This window comes from Thalia democratica, chromosome 9, assembly GCF_965202585.1.
Source record: "Thalia democratica chromosome 9, ktThaDemo2.hap1.1, whole genome shotgun sequence".
Lineage (NCBI taxonomy): Eukaryota > Metazoa > Chordata > Thaliacea > Salpida > Salpidae > Thalia > Thalia democratica.
The window spans coordinates 13,823,132-13,837,193 of record NC_139173.1 but is presented as its reverse complement, the minus strand read 5'-3'; the positions used below and the strand labels follow the sequence as shown (position 1 = coordinate 13,837,193).

General features: G+C 27.0%; 1 protein-coding gene across 1 annotated transcript in view; it reads left to right on the top strand.

Annotated features, from left to right (window-relative positions):
• LOC145844558 (serine/threonine-protein kinase Nek8-like) overlaps positions 1–14,062 on the top strand; it is a 49,843-nt gene that overhangs the window by 33,984 nt on the left and 1,797 nt on the right. Inside the window, exons 12-17 of the mRNA XM_082951956.1 lie at positions 1,007–1,121; positions 8,072–8,189; positions 11,074–11,236; positions 12,843–12,988; positions 13,150–13,264; positions 13,531–13,757. Coding sequence (XP_082808082.1) covers positions 1,007–1,121; positions 8,072–8,189; positions 11,074–11,236; positions 12,843–12,988; positions 13,150–13,264; positions 13,531–13,757 — 884 coding nt within the window. The remainder of the gene's footprint in view (positions 1–1,006; positions 1,122–8,071; positions 8,190–11,073; positions 11,237–12,842; positions 12,989–13,149; positions 13,265–13,530; positions 13,758–14,062) is intronic.

The window sequence follows — 14,062 nt, the reverse complement described above, 5'->3', positions numbered from 1 at the left end:
ACAAGTGCTGGTTGAAAGCATGTTTAATAGATAGTAGGTTTAATAAGATTGCTGTCTAACTAATTAGTGTTCAAGATTTTTAGTTGTAATTATGAATCATATATACTTTTTATTTTAAAAATCAGAATTAAGTTAAAGTCAAGTTACGCAGTAATTACATAGATTTCTTACACTGTATATCAAATTAATTTTTTATGAATTTCCACAAAATTCATGAGCCACCGAGACGGAAAACTACGGTTTACAAATCAAAACCTTTCAAAAACCAAATTATATTCTGAGTAAGAATTTCTGCCCTCAGACTTAGTTATAGACTTACATTGATTTTTATAAAGTTGTTGTGCAAAACAAAAATTTCAATTTTTAACATTAGCTCTTATTTTTAAAGCATTTGTTTGTAAGCTTGATAAGAAAGGGTTATTTTTTTACTAAGTAAAATAGTAATAGTATCGGAAGTTTCAAATTTGATTAAACTGACAAATGTATTTTTTGCTTGTCTTAAAACATTTTAAGGATAACAAAAGAACCTAAATTTATAAAACTATACTAAATTAATTCTAAAATTGTGTTAACATTTAAATTATGCCTATTTGTTTACTAATTTATGATTATTAAGATACAATGTTGAATAAGCTAGCTGTATTTTTTTTTATTTAGTAACGTTTCGTAAAATGCTTTTCTTGTTTTGTGAAGTCTTATCGGTTGGTGACCCAAACACCAAGGTCTCTGCTTATCACTAGTATTTACTATCCAGTTTTTAAACTTCAAGTACATAGTTTGTTTTCTATTAAAAATATATGTGTATATCGCCTTTAACTTATTAATAATTTGTTTAATAGTATAGATAGTTTTGTCCACGCTAGAATTTTTAATAACAATTAATTCTTGCTACTATTTAAGAGCCAACTTTCAAAGTTTTTTTGAAAAGTTTCAAATATTTTTTCAAGCACTGCAATTAGTAGTACTAGTACTATACAATAAATTTGCTGTTTATGTTTCTTTTCAGAGTTGCTTGTGGTGACCTACATACTGCGTGTCTCACTGATCGAGGTATCTTGATGACGTTTGGTAGTGGAAGTAACGGATGTCTAGGACATGGAAGTTTTCAAGATGTTGATAAAGTATGGTTTTTAATTTTATTTGTAATAATTGTAATACTTTTAACAACTTAGTTTTATCAAATTAAAAAAAAGTTAACCCTGTAAAAGTTACGACTGGTGCAAAGTCCAGTAAAAAATGATGCCATGCAAACAGCACGCTTTTGCAAGAGCAGTCATATAAAAGTCATAATTTATGGAAAAGTGGCACCTATGCAAAACTGTCAGTATGCAAAAATAACTGTCCGTGATAAAGTGATGCTGTTTAAAAGTGGCGTGCAAAATTGATTTTAAGGGAATTGTTTGGGTTAGAATCGATCGGGTTGGATTTGATTCGGGTGAAAATGATTCGGGTTGGAATTGAGCGTTTCCCCAACGCCGCTAAGCTACAAAATTATTTTTTTAAAGTTGTGGTAAGAAAATAAAAGTTTTAAGCCGGTATTTGGAAGCAATCGATTTCGCTTATGTTCGTACAAGTTACTAACTTCTGAAAATAACCTTTCAGAAAAAGCAGAAGATGGTGGTGCCAAAAGATACCTTCTTGCAAACCTGGCAAGATTTGTGTTTTTTTTTTGCTCGAGTTACACCAATATAAGACTTTAGCTTCTTTAAATTCTTCAGCAGATAACTTTTCTTCAGTCAAAAGAACTTTCTGTCTTAATCTCTTGATCAACAGAATTTTGTTGCTCACATTCGTGAAAGTTTGCACTTGTTTCCGATTTAATTGTAGAATATTAAGACTAAAAAATTAGGGAACATCATTTTTAGGTTGTTGAGCTTTAAGTTTATTAGGCGGAACTTGACTACTTTGACCAAGATCCTGATTTTTTAATATCCTAAAAAGTATTCCTTTTTCTAGATATTTATACCTTATAAACATTTTTCATTTAAAAATAACAAAAAATTCAAATTCTGCCAAGTTTGATGTTTATTAAACTTATTTTGTGGTAATTTGTCAAAGTGTAATAAGAGATAGCTAAAGGGATAAAAGTAATTAAATAAACTTTTATATTCAAGTATTTCAATAAATTTATTTATATAAAACAAAATAAGTAATAACAAAGTATTGTTACTGGTTCATTTTATTCTCATTTAGTATTTAAAAAAAGCAGTTTTGAAGTTTAAAGAAATCTTAAAACTACGCAGAGTTTTTTTACAATAAAAACTTAGTTAGCATAAGTAATTTAAAAAAATGTTCAACTAGGCATTAGTGTCTTGAGTTATTTAAAATATTTAAGAAATTAAAAAGACATCCAGAGTTATCCTGAGTGTACTTAGTCTACTGAGTTTGTGACTGCCATTGTTGTTTAATTTAAAAACTATCCTTAAGAAAATACTTAATGTTTATATTCATAGAATAAAGTGTTTAAAATAATAGGTTACTATAACTTCAAGAGGCAGCAATTGTTCAACAAAATTTTAAACTTTTCACAGAAATAATTTATACTACTATATACTATTTTTCATCTAAACCAGGACTAAGAAATAACTTATTTTTTAAAATTAAAACATTTGTTAAACAATTGCTGCCTCTTAAAGTTAAAGTAACCAAGTATTAAAAGAGCTGTGTTTGTAGAGTTTTTACATTATTTGATATAACTAAGTGAGAATAAAATACAGTAACCTCTCGCATCTTTACGCACTCATGACGTTACGCACTCTCGTTTAGTTACGCATTTTAGAATTCTAATAATTCTAAAAATTAAAATTTTAGTTTATTTTAATAGTGCACAAATTAGGTTTATTTTATTCTTATATTTTAAAGTATTTTTAAAAATGCTATTTCAGCTCTATATCTTTAGACTTTGTAAACTTATGTTCCTGGGTTATTTGATAAACATCTAGATATACCTCAGTATATCAGTAATTATGTTAACAATAAGAGATTAAACTAAAATTCTCAAAGAATAATGACTGTGTTAAATAATGAAAGTGTAATGAAATAACGAGAGTATAAAGCACAAATAAATAACACAACACTCTTGCCCTATATATAAATAGAGCAACACAGAGTTTAATATAGACACAACATTATTTCTTAATTGTAACTAAATACTTAATTATAAATTTAATTTGCTAAGTAGGATATAATATAAATGTTAAGTATCAAATAAGTCACATCTAAATAAAGATAATATCTACTTTTTATAAAAATTAGTAAAATTTTTCTACAAGTATTATTATTTTAAATAATTTAAGTACATTTTTTTAAATTTACAGTTTTATCATTTGTTTTCATATTCATAAATAAAGTAAACAAACTGTTAAAAGTGGGAAACCCCAGTCTGTTTTTAACTAAAAGCAATATCAAAAAACAGCCATTATAGTAAGTATATTTGGTATCTCTCGTATCTTTACAATCTCTCATATCTTTACGAACTTTTTCTGTGGACACAAGGTGCGTAAATAAGCGAGAGGTTACTGTAGTTAATTAAAACTTTTAACAAATTGAATACATTAAAATTTAAAAATGTTTTACAAAAAAAAAATATTTTAACTTTATAAATAGATCTAAATTTTTAGAGTTAATAGAAGAATCTAATCTGCAAGAAACTTTTAAGTAAACATTCACTATTTTTACTCTAATAAGTGTATGTACCTGTATGTTTCAAAAAAAATGGTTGAATTAACTAAACTTTAATAAGTCTGTTTCGCTTGACTCATTTAATATATATTAATATGAATTAAAAAATATATATAAAGATCTGGATTCGATTTTTTTTATTAGGATCCGGCTGGATTTGGATCCAAACAAAAAATGGCCTGGATCCGGTAGTTCAATAATTATATAATAGATTTTAAAACTTGTTTTTTTGTTAACTTTTATCAGTACTATTTTTTTAAATAGCACATTTACAATAATAACAATAATCACATTAATAATTTTATTATTAAATGTCCATCTATCAGCTAAGCATATTGTGCTAAAAAATTAACTATGTACATAACACTAAAAGGAATACAAACACAGTGATGCAGCACAATATTGATGGAAAAAAAAATTAGGTATTTAAAAAATTAGTTTTTTATTAGCAATGAAAATAAAATTCCAAAAAGATTTGGGATCAAATACGCTCATTTAGCTCATTTTTGATTTCAAATGAATCAGATACTATATATTGGATAAATGCTTTTGTGTGGGTGTGGAAAGACTTTACAACATTCAAGTGAGCTAAAATAATTGCAAAGAGTATTAACCTACTTCCTAAATCTAAAGCTTTAGTGAGGTAAATAAGAGTAATATACAAAAGCACGTTCTTTTCATTGCATTTCTCTTGCAGCTGTTGTACAGAGAAAAATATATAAGTGGATCTACATGCTTATGTAGATAATAGTTAAATCTAAACCCACATTACGACTCGGCATATACTCTTTCACCCAGCTTCTGAACTCGAAAAAGAACTACACGTGCAGAATTTTCACCAGCAACTCCAAGAACAGAAGCTCTTTGTGGCTTTTGCAATCCGATGTAGAGCCATCATTTTATATATTTCCAGTCTTAAAATCAAGCATGTCTTGCCGCACAATACCTTCCGTCCAACATTTTACTTAAATGTCATGGGCTTAAAGCATTCATTAGCAGGGCTGAAAATGACGAATGACTGATGTGCTGTCTAAGCTTTGTGCTTCCCATGGAGTCATCTCAGCAGGACGTAGCTAGCTGTAAAAAGTTTCGAATCTGCAAAATAACAAAAAAATCAGGGACGACGCGTAATGACGACGTAGCGGGTACAGAGCAATTTAAACTACCTCTAATGTTATTTAATTTGATATGAAAGTATGCAGTTATGTTAATACTTCAAAAATGAATGTAATTATGAAGTATGAGTGATAACTGTATACAAGACAATTTATGTTGCTCCACATCCCATATGATTCTTTATGTGTTCCTACTTGCGTAAACCGACAATACTCTCATTGAAAATAAGTATAAGAAAATCACAATTTAATTCGAAAACAGTAATGTTGTTAACTGTACAACTTTCGGAGTTTTGTGGAAATATTCAAAATAATATTGATGTATGAGAAATAATTGTATACAAGGCAGTTTACGTTGCTACACACCAGTGGTATCGCGTGGTATTTTTGTTAAAAGCTGCGGAGAATAAAAAAAATCCTAACTGAAAACTTTTGTTTTGAATTAATTTAAGACCTTTTTATATTACAACTACATCAATTTGTCAATGTAGCCAAATAATTGTTTTCTAAAAATTTAAAGAAACTATAAAAAAACTTCAATTGAAAAATTACGTTTCTTAATAGTTATAACTAATTTTTTAAACTAAAACTATTCTATGCCTGCTGATTTTCCCCTGCTCAAGTTGCCCCATCTTAAGTTGTCTTAGCTCAAGTTGCTCCTGCTCGATTTCAACTTGTCATTACCTGTCTTATTGTTGTCGTGTTGTAGTGAATTTTTAACAAAGCATTTTCAAATGAATTTTGATTTTAATTTGCATTATTTCACATTTGAAAATCTGTAGCTTTTAAAAAGATTTTTTTTACATTGCATTCCTTTTTGATAAAGAGAATCTGAGCTGAGTTAAATATATATAATTTAATAAATTTTTTAGACATTACAAGTGCTAAAGAGTGTTTATATTTGAAAATTATCTATAGAAGGCCAAAACTAAGTAGAAAAAAAAACTAAAAGTTAAGAAAGCAGGGTCATTTTAAGCTTAAGAATTAAAACAAAAGCGCGTTTTTTTCGCAAAGGTGTATACGTTTCTGCAGATTTGAAGAAACATACCAAGCTCCGTGACTGCATCTCAGTAAAGGCTTAACTAATTTCTTCCATAGTTGATTCGAAATTTTGGTCATCCATCGTTGACAGGATATTCATGTGATTAAGTGCATTAGTAACAATGTTTTGTTTAAAAAAGAAGAAAAAAGACTTACACCCATATCACAAACTGTGAATTTCTACCGTTTAAGATTTCTCCAGTTTCAGAATGCAAAGGTGGTGTAAACTTTTTTGTGTTTTCAACTACTTTTCTGATTCTTTCATAAACTTTTAGTTTGCCTCTGTCAGTAGCAGCTTCAATACTAGCGCTATCTTTATTAAAGTTTTTATTATTATTTGATTTATTATTCGTAATTGGTTAAAGCTAAAAATCATGCTGCTGAAAAAGTTCAAAATTAAAAGTTAACTCAATGAATGAACACAGGCGAAGTTATAAGGTGGTAAGATACTATTAAAGACCAGTTACATTATTGTTTTATTAACTTTGACATTAAAAACTTCTATCCTTTCATAAAAAGACTGCCTCATCAAAATTAGTTAGTTAACTTATGAATACACTATAATTACCAATCATAAAAACAAACACTTTTTTATTTCGAGGACGAATTGCCCTAGTAAATGGTCTTAAGGGTCGGGTTGGTGTACAAGATCATTCTTAAACGTACATAAAAAAAAGGTTTACTCTCTCATAAATTTTATCAAATAATCTTTCACAAATATTACTCAGGGTGGCCACTAAACCTGGAATCCTGGAAAAACCTGAAAATTGACAAGGGAGGCTAAAAAGACCTAAAATTTGAAAAATCTTGAAAAAAATCTGGAAGACCAGGATTTAAACAATTTTTATATGTAAAGTAGTAAAATTTCGATTGAAACGAGAAATCTATCATATAGCTGGTAATTTTTTGTCATCATCAATTTTTTTTCATGAAAACCACATTTAAGATACTTTAACAGTGTATTTTCAATGTTGTTATACTATTTATGACAGTTTTTTACCTTAACCTTTATTTCAATATAGAAATAGACCAAAAATGTGTACGTTTAAGAACCTGGTAGCAGGGTTCGTGCGCGTCAGGCTAAGTCAGGCTAAATCAGTTTTTTTGAAAAAAGTTGAAAAACGTCAGGCTAAATCAGTTTTTTTATTTAAAAATTTGAGAATCTCAGTTTTTCTCAGTTCAAATGCTTCACACTTTTTTATTAAAAAGAATTGAGAAAGATGTGAATTTATTTCTAAATAATGATTTAGTTATTTAAGACAAAATCAGTCAGTATTTGTAAAAATAAATGCTTAAAACTTTTGTTGAATTTCTAAAAATTTATTATGAATCTTCATCGTTTTGTTTTGAGTAGATTATATACGTCATAATTATGAAAATACATAAAAAAAAACACAGTTTAAACATTAAAGTTTAGTTCAACAACTTAGCTGTTTGTTTGAACTTCAATACTCGTGTAAGCGTTTCATTTTAAATTTTAATAAAACAAGACAATGCACGTTGTTTTAATATAAATCTTCTGGTTATAATGTTTTTACTTAGTGCTTAATTAAATTGAAAAATTGTCTTTAGTAATGTATATTTAATTTTTACACTAGTATAGATATAACACTAATTTTAAAACTTATCACTGAATCTGTTATGTTAAGGGCATAGGGGGTCAATCACCTTTTTCACAATTTAGTCTTATTTTATTGAGTTGTAACTAAGCTATGAGTTGCTTTTTGCAGATTTTTAAAGCTCAAAATGTTTTTGAGATAAAGCTAGTTGAATTCGGAGACTATGATAGTACTAATTAAGACCCATCAATATCTAAAATGACTTCTAAAAGAGATTTTTCTTACTTTAAAAAAATGTCAGGCTAAATTGGTCCCAGTCAGGCTAAATGAAAAAAATTTCGCGCACGAACCCTGTGGTAGAAATTTCTAAAAACCTAGTGGCCAACCTGATTACTTAAGTTATGAAGTTTAAGAAAACTGTAAACTTCAGAGAACCAGTTATTTTCAATGCAGCTGAACTTCTTGCTTCTAAATTATCTTTTAAGTGACCTGGATTATCATGAGAAAGAAAACTGTTTTCTAGTGTCTCCAACTTGATTCATTTTTTAATTGGTTTTTTAATTCATGAAATTTTTTAATTCTATTGGGGAAAAATTAGTGATAGTATGAAATATATTTCAAATTTTACTCAAAGTACTTTATGATTTTATGTAAAATATGAATAAAACGATTTAGCCAATGATAGTTGAAAAATTACTCGGTTATGAATTGTCACACATATCAAGTGGATCATATCATATGCTGGCAGTATCTACTGACGGAGAAGTTTTTGCTTGGGGAAGAGGTGAAAACGGTGTGTTATTGTTTTTTTTATAAGTTATACTAATTTGGTTTTGAGAAGCATTTTTTTTTCTTTGATAAGACTTAATATCTACAATTCAGAAAACTTGCAGGTTTTTATAAAACTTTAAAAGTGTCGTTGCAAACGTATACTTTTTAAATTTTTACTTAAGTTACGAGTAAAATATGAATAAAGGCACCCATTAATACATAAAGATTTTAAATCATTATTGGTTTCTGACACTCACATGACCAACCTAAAATCCTAGATTTTGTAAAAAAAAATAAAACTAATTGCCAAGTAAATTCAAAACATCTGGTGCTTAACAGAGTGTATAAGTATTTTAAGTTTTTTTTTCGTTTACGGTGTTTTGCAATGATAATTTAAGCAATAATTTATTTATAAACCCAAATATGGTAAATTTTGTCAAATTAAACCTTTAAGTATTGAGATTGAAACAAAATTGAACAGAGTAATCTATCCGCAGGAGAGATTAGAAATTAATAGTTTAATATTTTAGAGAGAAACAATTACAGTGTTTCAACGCAAAGCGGATTTTAAAGCGGATTTCACCGCAAAGCGTATAAATCTATAAAAAAATGATAGTGGTAAAAATGACAAAAAAAAAAAAAAAATTGTGTGCATGAAGTTTTTTGTTGACAAAACTAAAATTAAAAAAAAGACAGTTTAGAGAAATATTAATGCTAAAAAACCTTTAAAACAAAAGTTATTAAATTATAAGCTCTTAACACAAACAGTTGAACAGCAGTATAAAGTGAGGTATTGAAATCAAATGGATTTAAAAATCAAAATTTTATAAAGTAAGATATTATAGAGTTGGCTATTAATATTAAACACATTGTTCCTATGGTTAATATATAATGTAATAATATTTAAAAGAAAGAAAGGGGGGTAAATACTGAAAAAAATTTTTGAAAGCATTATTGCTGTTTTTACCACAGTTATCTTATGATTTAGAATAAAATAGCTTTTTTTTGAAAAATGTTTGTTAAGCAAAAGGTAGATAAGGGTTGAATTTAGAATGTTAAATAAAATTTGAAAAATATCTAAGTATATAGAGAAATGAAAAAAAAAAGTTAAGATATCACTATAGAGAATATAATTTACGATGAATCTAACTTGATAATAAAATAAAATCTTAATATAATAACTATAACTATAATAATTCAAAACTTAAAATAGGTAATAATACATGCAAAAATTATTTCATATCTTAACAAAATATAGTCTATTAAAAGTCTAACTTTGTGTACTTTTTACTTTAAAGATGACAATAAAAGTTATCAACTTAAATATAAGGAGAATGATCAATTTTAAATTTTATTAACAATACAATGTTTCACTCGCTTGAAACTAGTCAAATGAGATCATCAGTTGAATAAAATCTGTAAAATTTTTAACAATAACATGCAGGAAGACAATAGGCTAAACTTGAAATAAAAGAAACTAAAAATTAAAAAATAAAGCAAAAAACTGAATAAAATCTAAATAAAACTTATAGTTTAAAGTTACTAATATATGAAAATCATAATGTTATTAGGTTAATTTTTTTTTAATAATATAATCTTAAAACTCAAACAAATAAATATTTTATTAAGTATACTAACATTTAGCAGACTTAATTTGTAAACAACTAAAAAAAAAAACATATCTACAACTAAAGCAATAGGCTAAATTTACTTGTTTAAATAAGTTTGACTATTGTGTTGTGACGTAATTATATATTGGTTTAAATATTTGCTTGTACAAGTTAAAATAGTGATTATTTATCAAAAATGTTGTTAAGTTTTAAAATAAATCTTTTTAAATTGTACACATGAACATATTAATTCGTTCCTTTTATTTAAAGAAGTTTCCCCGTCAGCGTTCGCTATTTCCATCTTTTCATAGGTGCAGGTCCTGCAGATACTCTGCGGTTTCCTCATATTCCCGATGTGGTGTAAAATTTCCCATTTAATGTTGTTGTTAGTGTTATTGCGTTTTAGCTTCCAAATATATTTGGACAGTTCGGTTCCGTTTTCCTTCTGAACTTTCATATCACTATTATGGCTATACCACCTGGTTTTAAAGTTTCTTCCGTGCTCCTTACATATTGCTTTATTTCTTTTTTTGTCGTAATCGTAGCTTTATAGATAACGTTCTTGGTTAGGCATTTGTTTTTTAGCGGGCATAAGTTCTTGTTTCTACAATTACATAGTGGCTCTTCTGTGTCAGTATTTACAGTTTTTTATATATTATTTAAAGTTTTATTGTTGTGTCCTTGGATTAACATTTTTATGTTGCTCATACAACTATACGCCAACTTACAGTTGTTTTTATTTATTAACTTGTTTAGACTGTTGTTTTGATTAAAATGCTTGTTGATTAATTCAAAAAACATTTTTCCTATATTTGTTTTTACTGATTTGCAAAATGGTGGATTGAAATAAATTATTTTTCTTGTTCTGTTTCTTTTCTTTTTCTGTTTGTCAAAATGTTCCTTATAAGTCAGTTTATGATTAAAATATGATTTGTCTAAAGCGTTTCGGTATGTTGCATATATTTTGCTCAAAAATATCATGTTTTTAGATAATTTAATCAGTCTATTTTCTATCATTGCCGGTAAGTTCTTTTTAATGATTTTAGGATGATTGGAGTTTCTATTGATGTATCTAATTTCTGTGTTTCTTAAAGTGTTCTTGTTGTTTTTGATTTGATTTAATATTAATTAGTTTAAGTTAGTTTATAAGTTAGAGTTTAATAAAGAAGTTTAAAGTTTTACAGTTAAATCTTGTTTTATGTGTATTAAAATTTTTATTTTATTAAAATTTATTTACAAACAATTTAATCTTATAACTTATAAAAATATATTGTTGTACTTTTGAATCAATTTTAGGAAGGTTAGGACTGAATAACAATAAAACTTGTAATATACCAACTATGGTTCCTCAGTTGAGTGAAAATTATAATGTAGAATCAGTTTATTGTGGCGTAGACTGTTCAATGCTTCTTACAAAGTCTAAAAAACTTCTTGCTTGTGGTTCAAACGTACATAACAGGTTAGATTGATTTTCTAAACTTAAGTTTTTACTTCTTATTATCTATAATGTAAAATGGCTGGCGTAACGAACAGGGTTGCCACTCGGTCAGGAAAAGTCAGGAAAAATTTTAAAAAATGACAAAAGTCAGGAAAAAATGGGGGGTTTTGAAAAAATGTCAGGAAAAATCAGGAAATTTAAATATTTAAGTCAGAAAAAAATACAAAAATTTTCCTAGAAATTTACAAAAATATTTAATTTTATTTCTAATGCTTTCATCTGGTATAAATTAGTAAAATATCCTTTATAAAACTGCAAAAGTTTTCTATTAACATATTGAACAAGTTTCCTACTTGAACAAGCATATTTTGTAAGCTTTTTGGTATTGATGATCTGTAGCAAGGATTCCATAGTGAAACTGTGATATATACACAAAAGTTTATCTAGCATAATTTTAAAATCAAAGTTTTTTATCAAAGTACATACATTTAAAAAAAACAGTATTAAGTTCTTTATTGTTTTAAGGTTTTAACTGTACAAGTTCGTTATTGTTTTAAGGTTTTAGTTGTGAAAGTTCCTTATTGATTTAAGGTTTTAGTTGAAAAAGTTCCTTATATTTCGTTTGTTTATCTAGATACATTTATGCTAGGAAATGCTAAAAAATTGTGTCTTTTTTCAGACAAGCTGTGTTTATAAGGTAATAATACAAGTATTTTGCTGATAGAGCTGTTTATTACAAACATAAATCATACACAGATGGTTCAAGTCATGTACTGGAAGTTTGATGATAGAATTTAGCAAAAAACTGTTGTTTTTAAGCTGTATCAAAATTAGATTGAAAGCTTTATATAGTTTCAAGTGTTAGATTATGTATTTTAGAACAAGTTTAATTTAAGAGTTTGATTTGGAAAAGTCAGGAAAATTTTGGTAAAAAGTCAGGAAAAGTAAGAAAATTTTTCTTAGCTCGATCAGTGGCAACCATGAACGAAACAGTTAGTAGATTTTACATACCAGTTTAAATTTAGTATTTTGCTTAACTGAAATAATTTTATTAGTATTAGTAATTTAGATCTATTTGCTTGTACACAAGAAAACTTTAAACAATTTTAAACATATCTAGCTATTTATTTCAGTTTAGGTATTGTTTTTCAACTGATTTTTACTCATTACCATTCATTTTACTTCATAACTTTTGATAATAGCAATCAAAAATTAATTAAGATCTAGAAGGCCTTTAACAGATTAAGTTCAAATATGTCTAACTTACATTAAATATATACTTTGCTTTGTATAGTTTTTAGTTAAAAATATAAGGTGCATTGAAAATAAAAAATGTACCTTGGTTAAGTATTAAGTCTAACATCAATGGGTACTGAGATTAATTGTCACATTGATAAAACTTCAGTATTCTTACAATTCCCACACTCGCACAATTCTAAACCGATTTTTTTTCTTAGTTTTTTTTTTATTATTTGTGATTTATTTTACTGTCACTGTTATCCCCTAACCTTACCTTTGGTTGGTAAGAAATGGTCTTCGTTTTTTTTCTAATTGATGATAAGCTTTTAAAGTTTATTGAACTAGTTTTGGTTTAATTACGGCAAATGTTATTGATAATTGTTTTAAGGCTAGGGTTAGATCAAATTCATGGTGAAGTGATGGTGGAACAATCATCTGGCAGTTCTGTTTTTACTCTATTGAAAACACAACCAATATGTCTTGGAAATATTCATCAAGTTTCTTTAGGGATGCAACACTCTGCAGTGGTTACAAGTTCATAGTTTTTTTTTTATAAACGCTGATATGTTTTTTTAGTATTCATTTTAAATGCTTTTGTTTTTAAGATTTAAGTTTAATCACTATTTGAAAACAAATCTTAACCATCAAGTAATATGTTTCAATTAGTTTTTTACAAGTTTTATAAAAACTTTCAGAAGAAGGAAATTTAATAACATTTGGAAACAATAGTAGTGGTCAGTTAGGAACAACCCTTAATCAGGAAACAAAAGAAAGATTTCCAAACCATGTTACTGCTGTTCCCAATGTTAAGTTAGATTTTGTTAAAAATGTTTTATACTAGTAATTTTATACAGACGTCTGTTAACTATAGATTAAACATAAAAAAAGGTTGATTAAAATAGTATTTAAATTATGTGATGAGTTAAAGACAGCTAGACTAAAATGAACTTTATGTATCTTAATTATCTTTTAAACAGGTAGTTACTAAAAACTAAACTGTTTTAGTAATTAAATTTCATCATTTAGTTAGTGAAAACACTTGTCGTATGCCGTTTTAATAAACGACAAAACTGTAGATACGAAAACGTCGGTTGCGGTGGTACTTTTACTGTTGCTTGCACAAGAGACGGTAAAATTTATTCATGGGGTAAGTCAACTCGAGGTCAACTTGGTAGAACGAGTTTGTCCGTTATCAATCCACCTCAATTAGTAAATGTCAAATTTAACTCAACGTACGCATCTGATCAGGTCAAGGTTGTAAGTTTAGCTGTAAATCACGCTGGAACTATTGCTGTTGTATCAGGTTGGTTATTCCTTTTCTTTTACGTTTTTTAACCACTTATATTTTATTAACAAAAAAAAACTGATGAGGTAATTTATTGGATAATGTTTTAAATATATGTAATAATTACTATTAGTAATAAGTTAAATAGAATAAGTCAAATGTTTGTAAAAATAAAATTAAACATAGCAATAAGAATATATTATCAACAAACCAAAAAAAATATAATACTTAAATGATATTTTTACAAAAGGTACCAAGTCCTTACAGAATGTAATTACTGTTCTAAAATAATCAAATCATACTAACTTAATGCCAATTTCTTT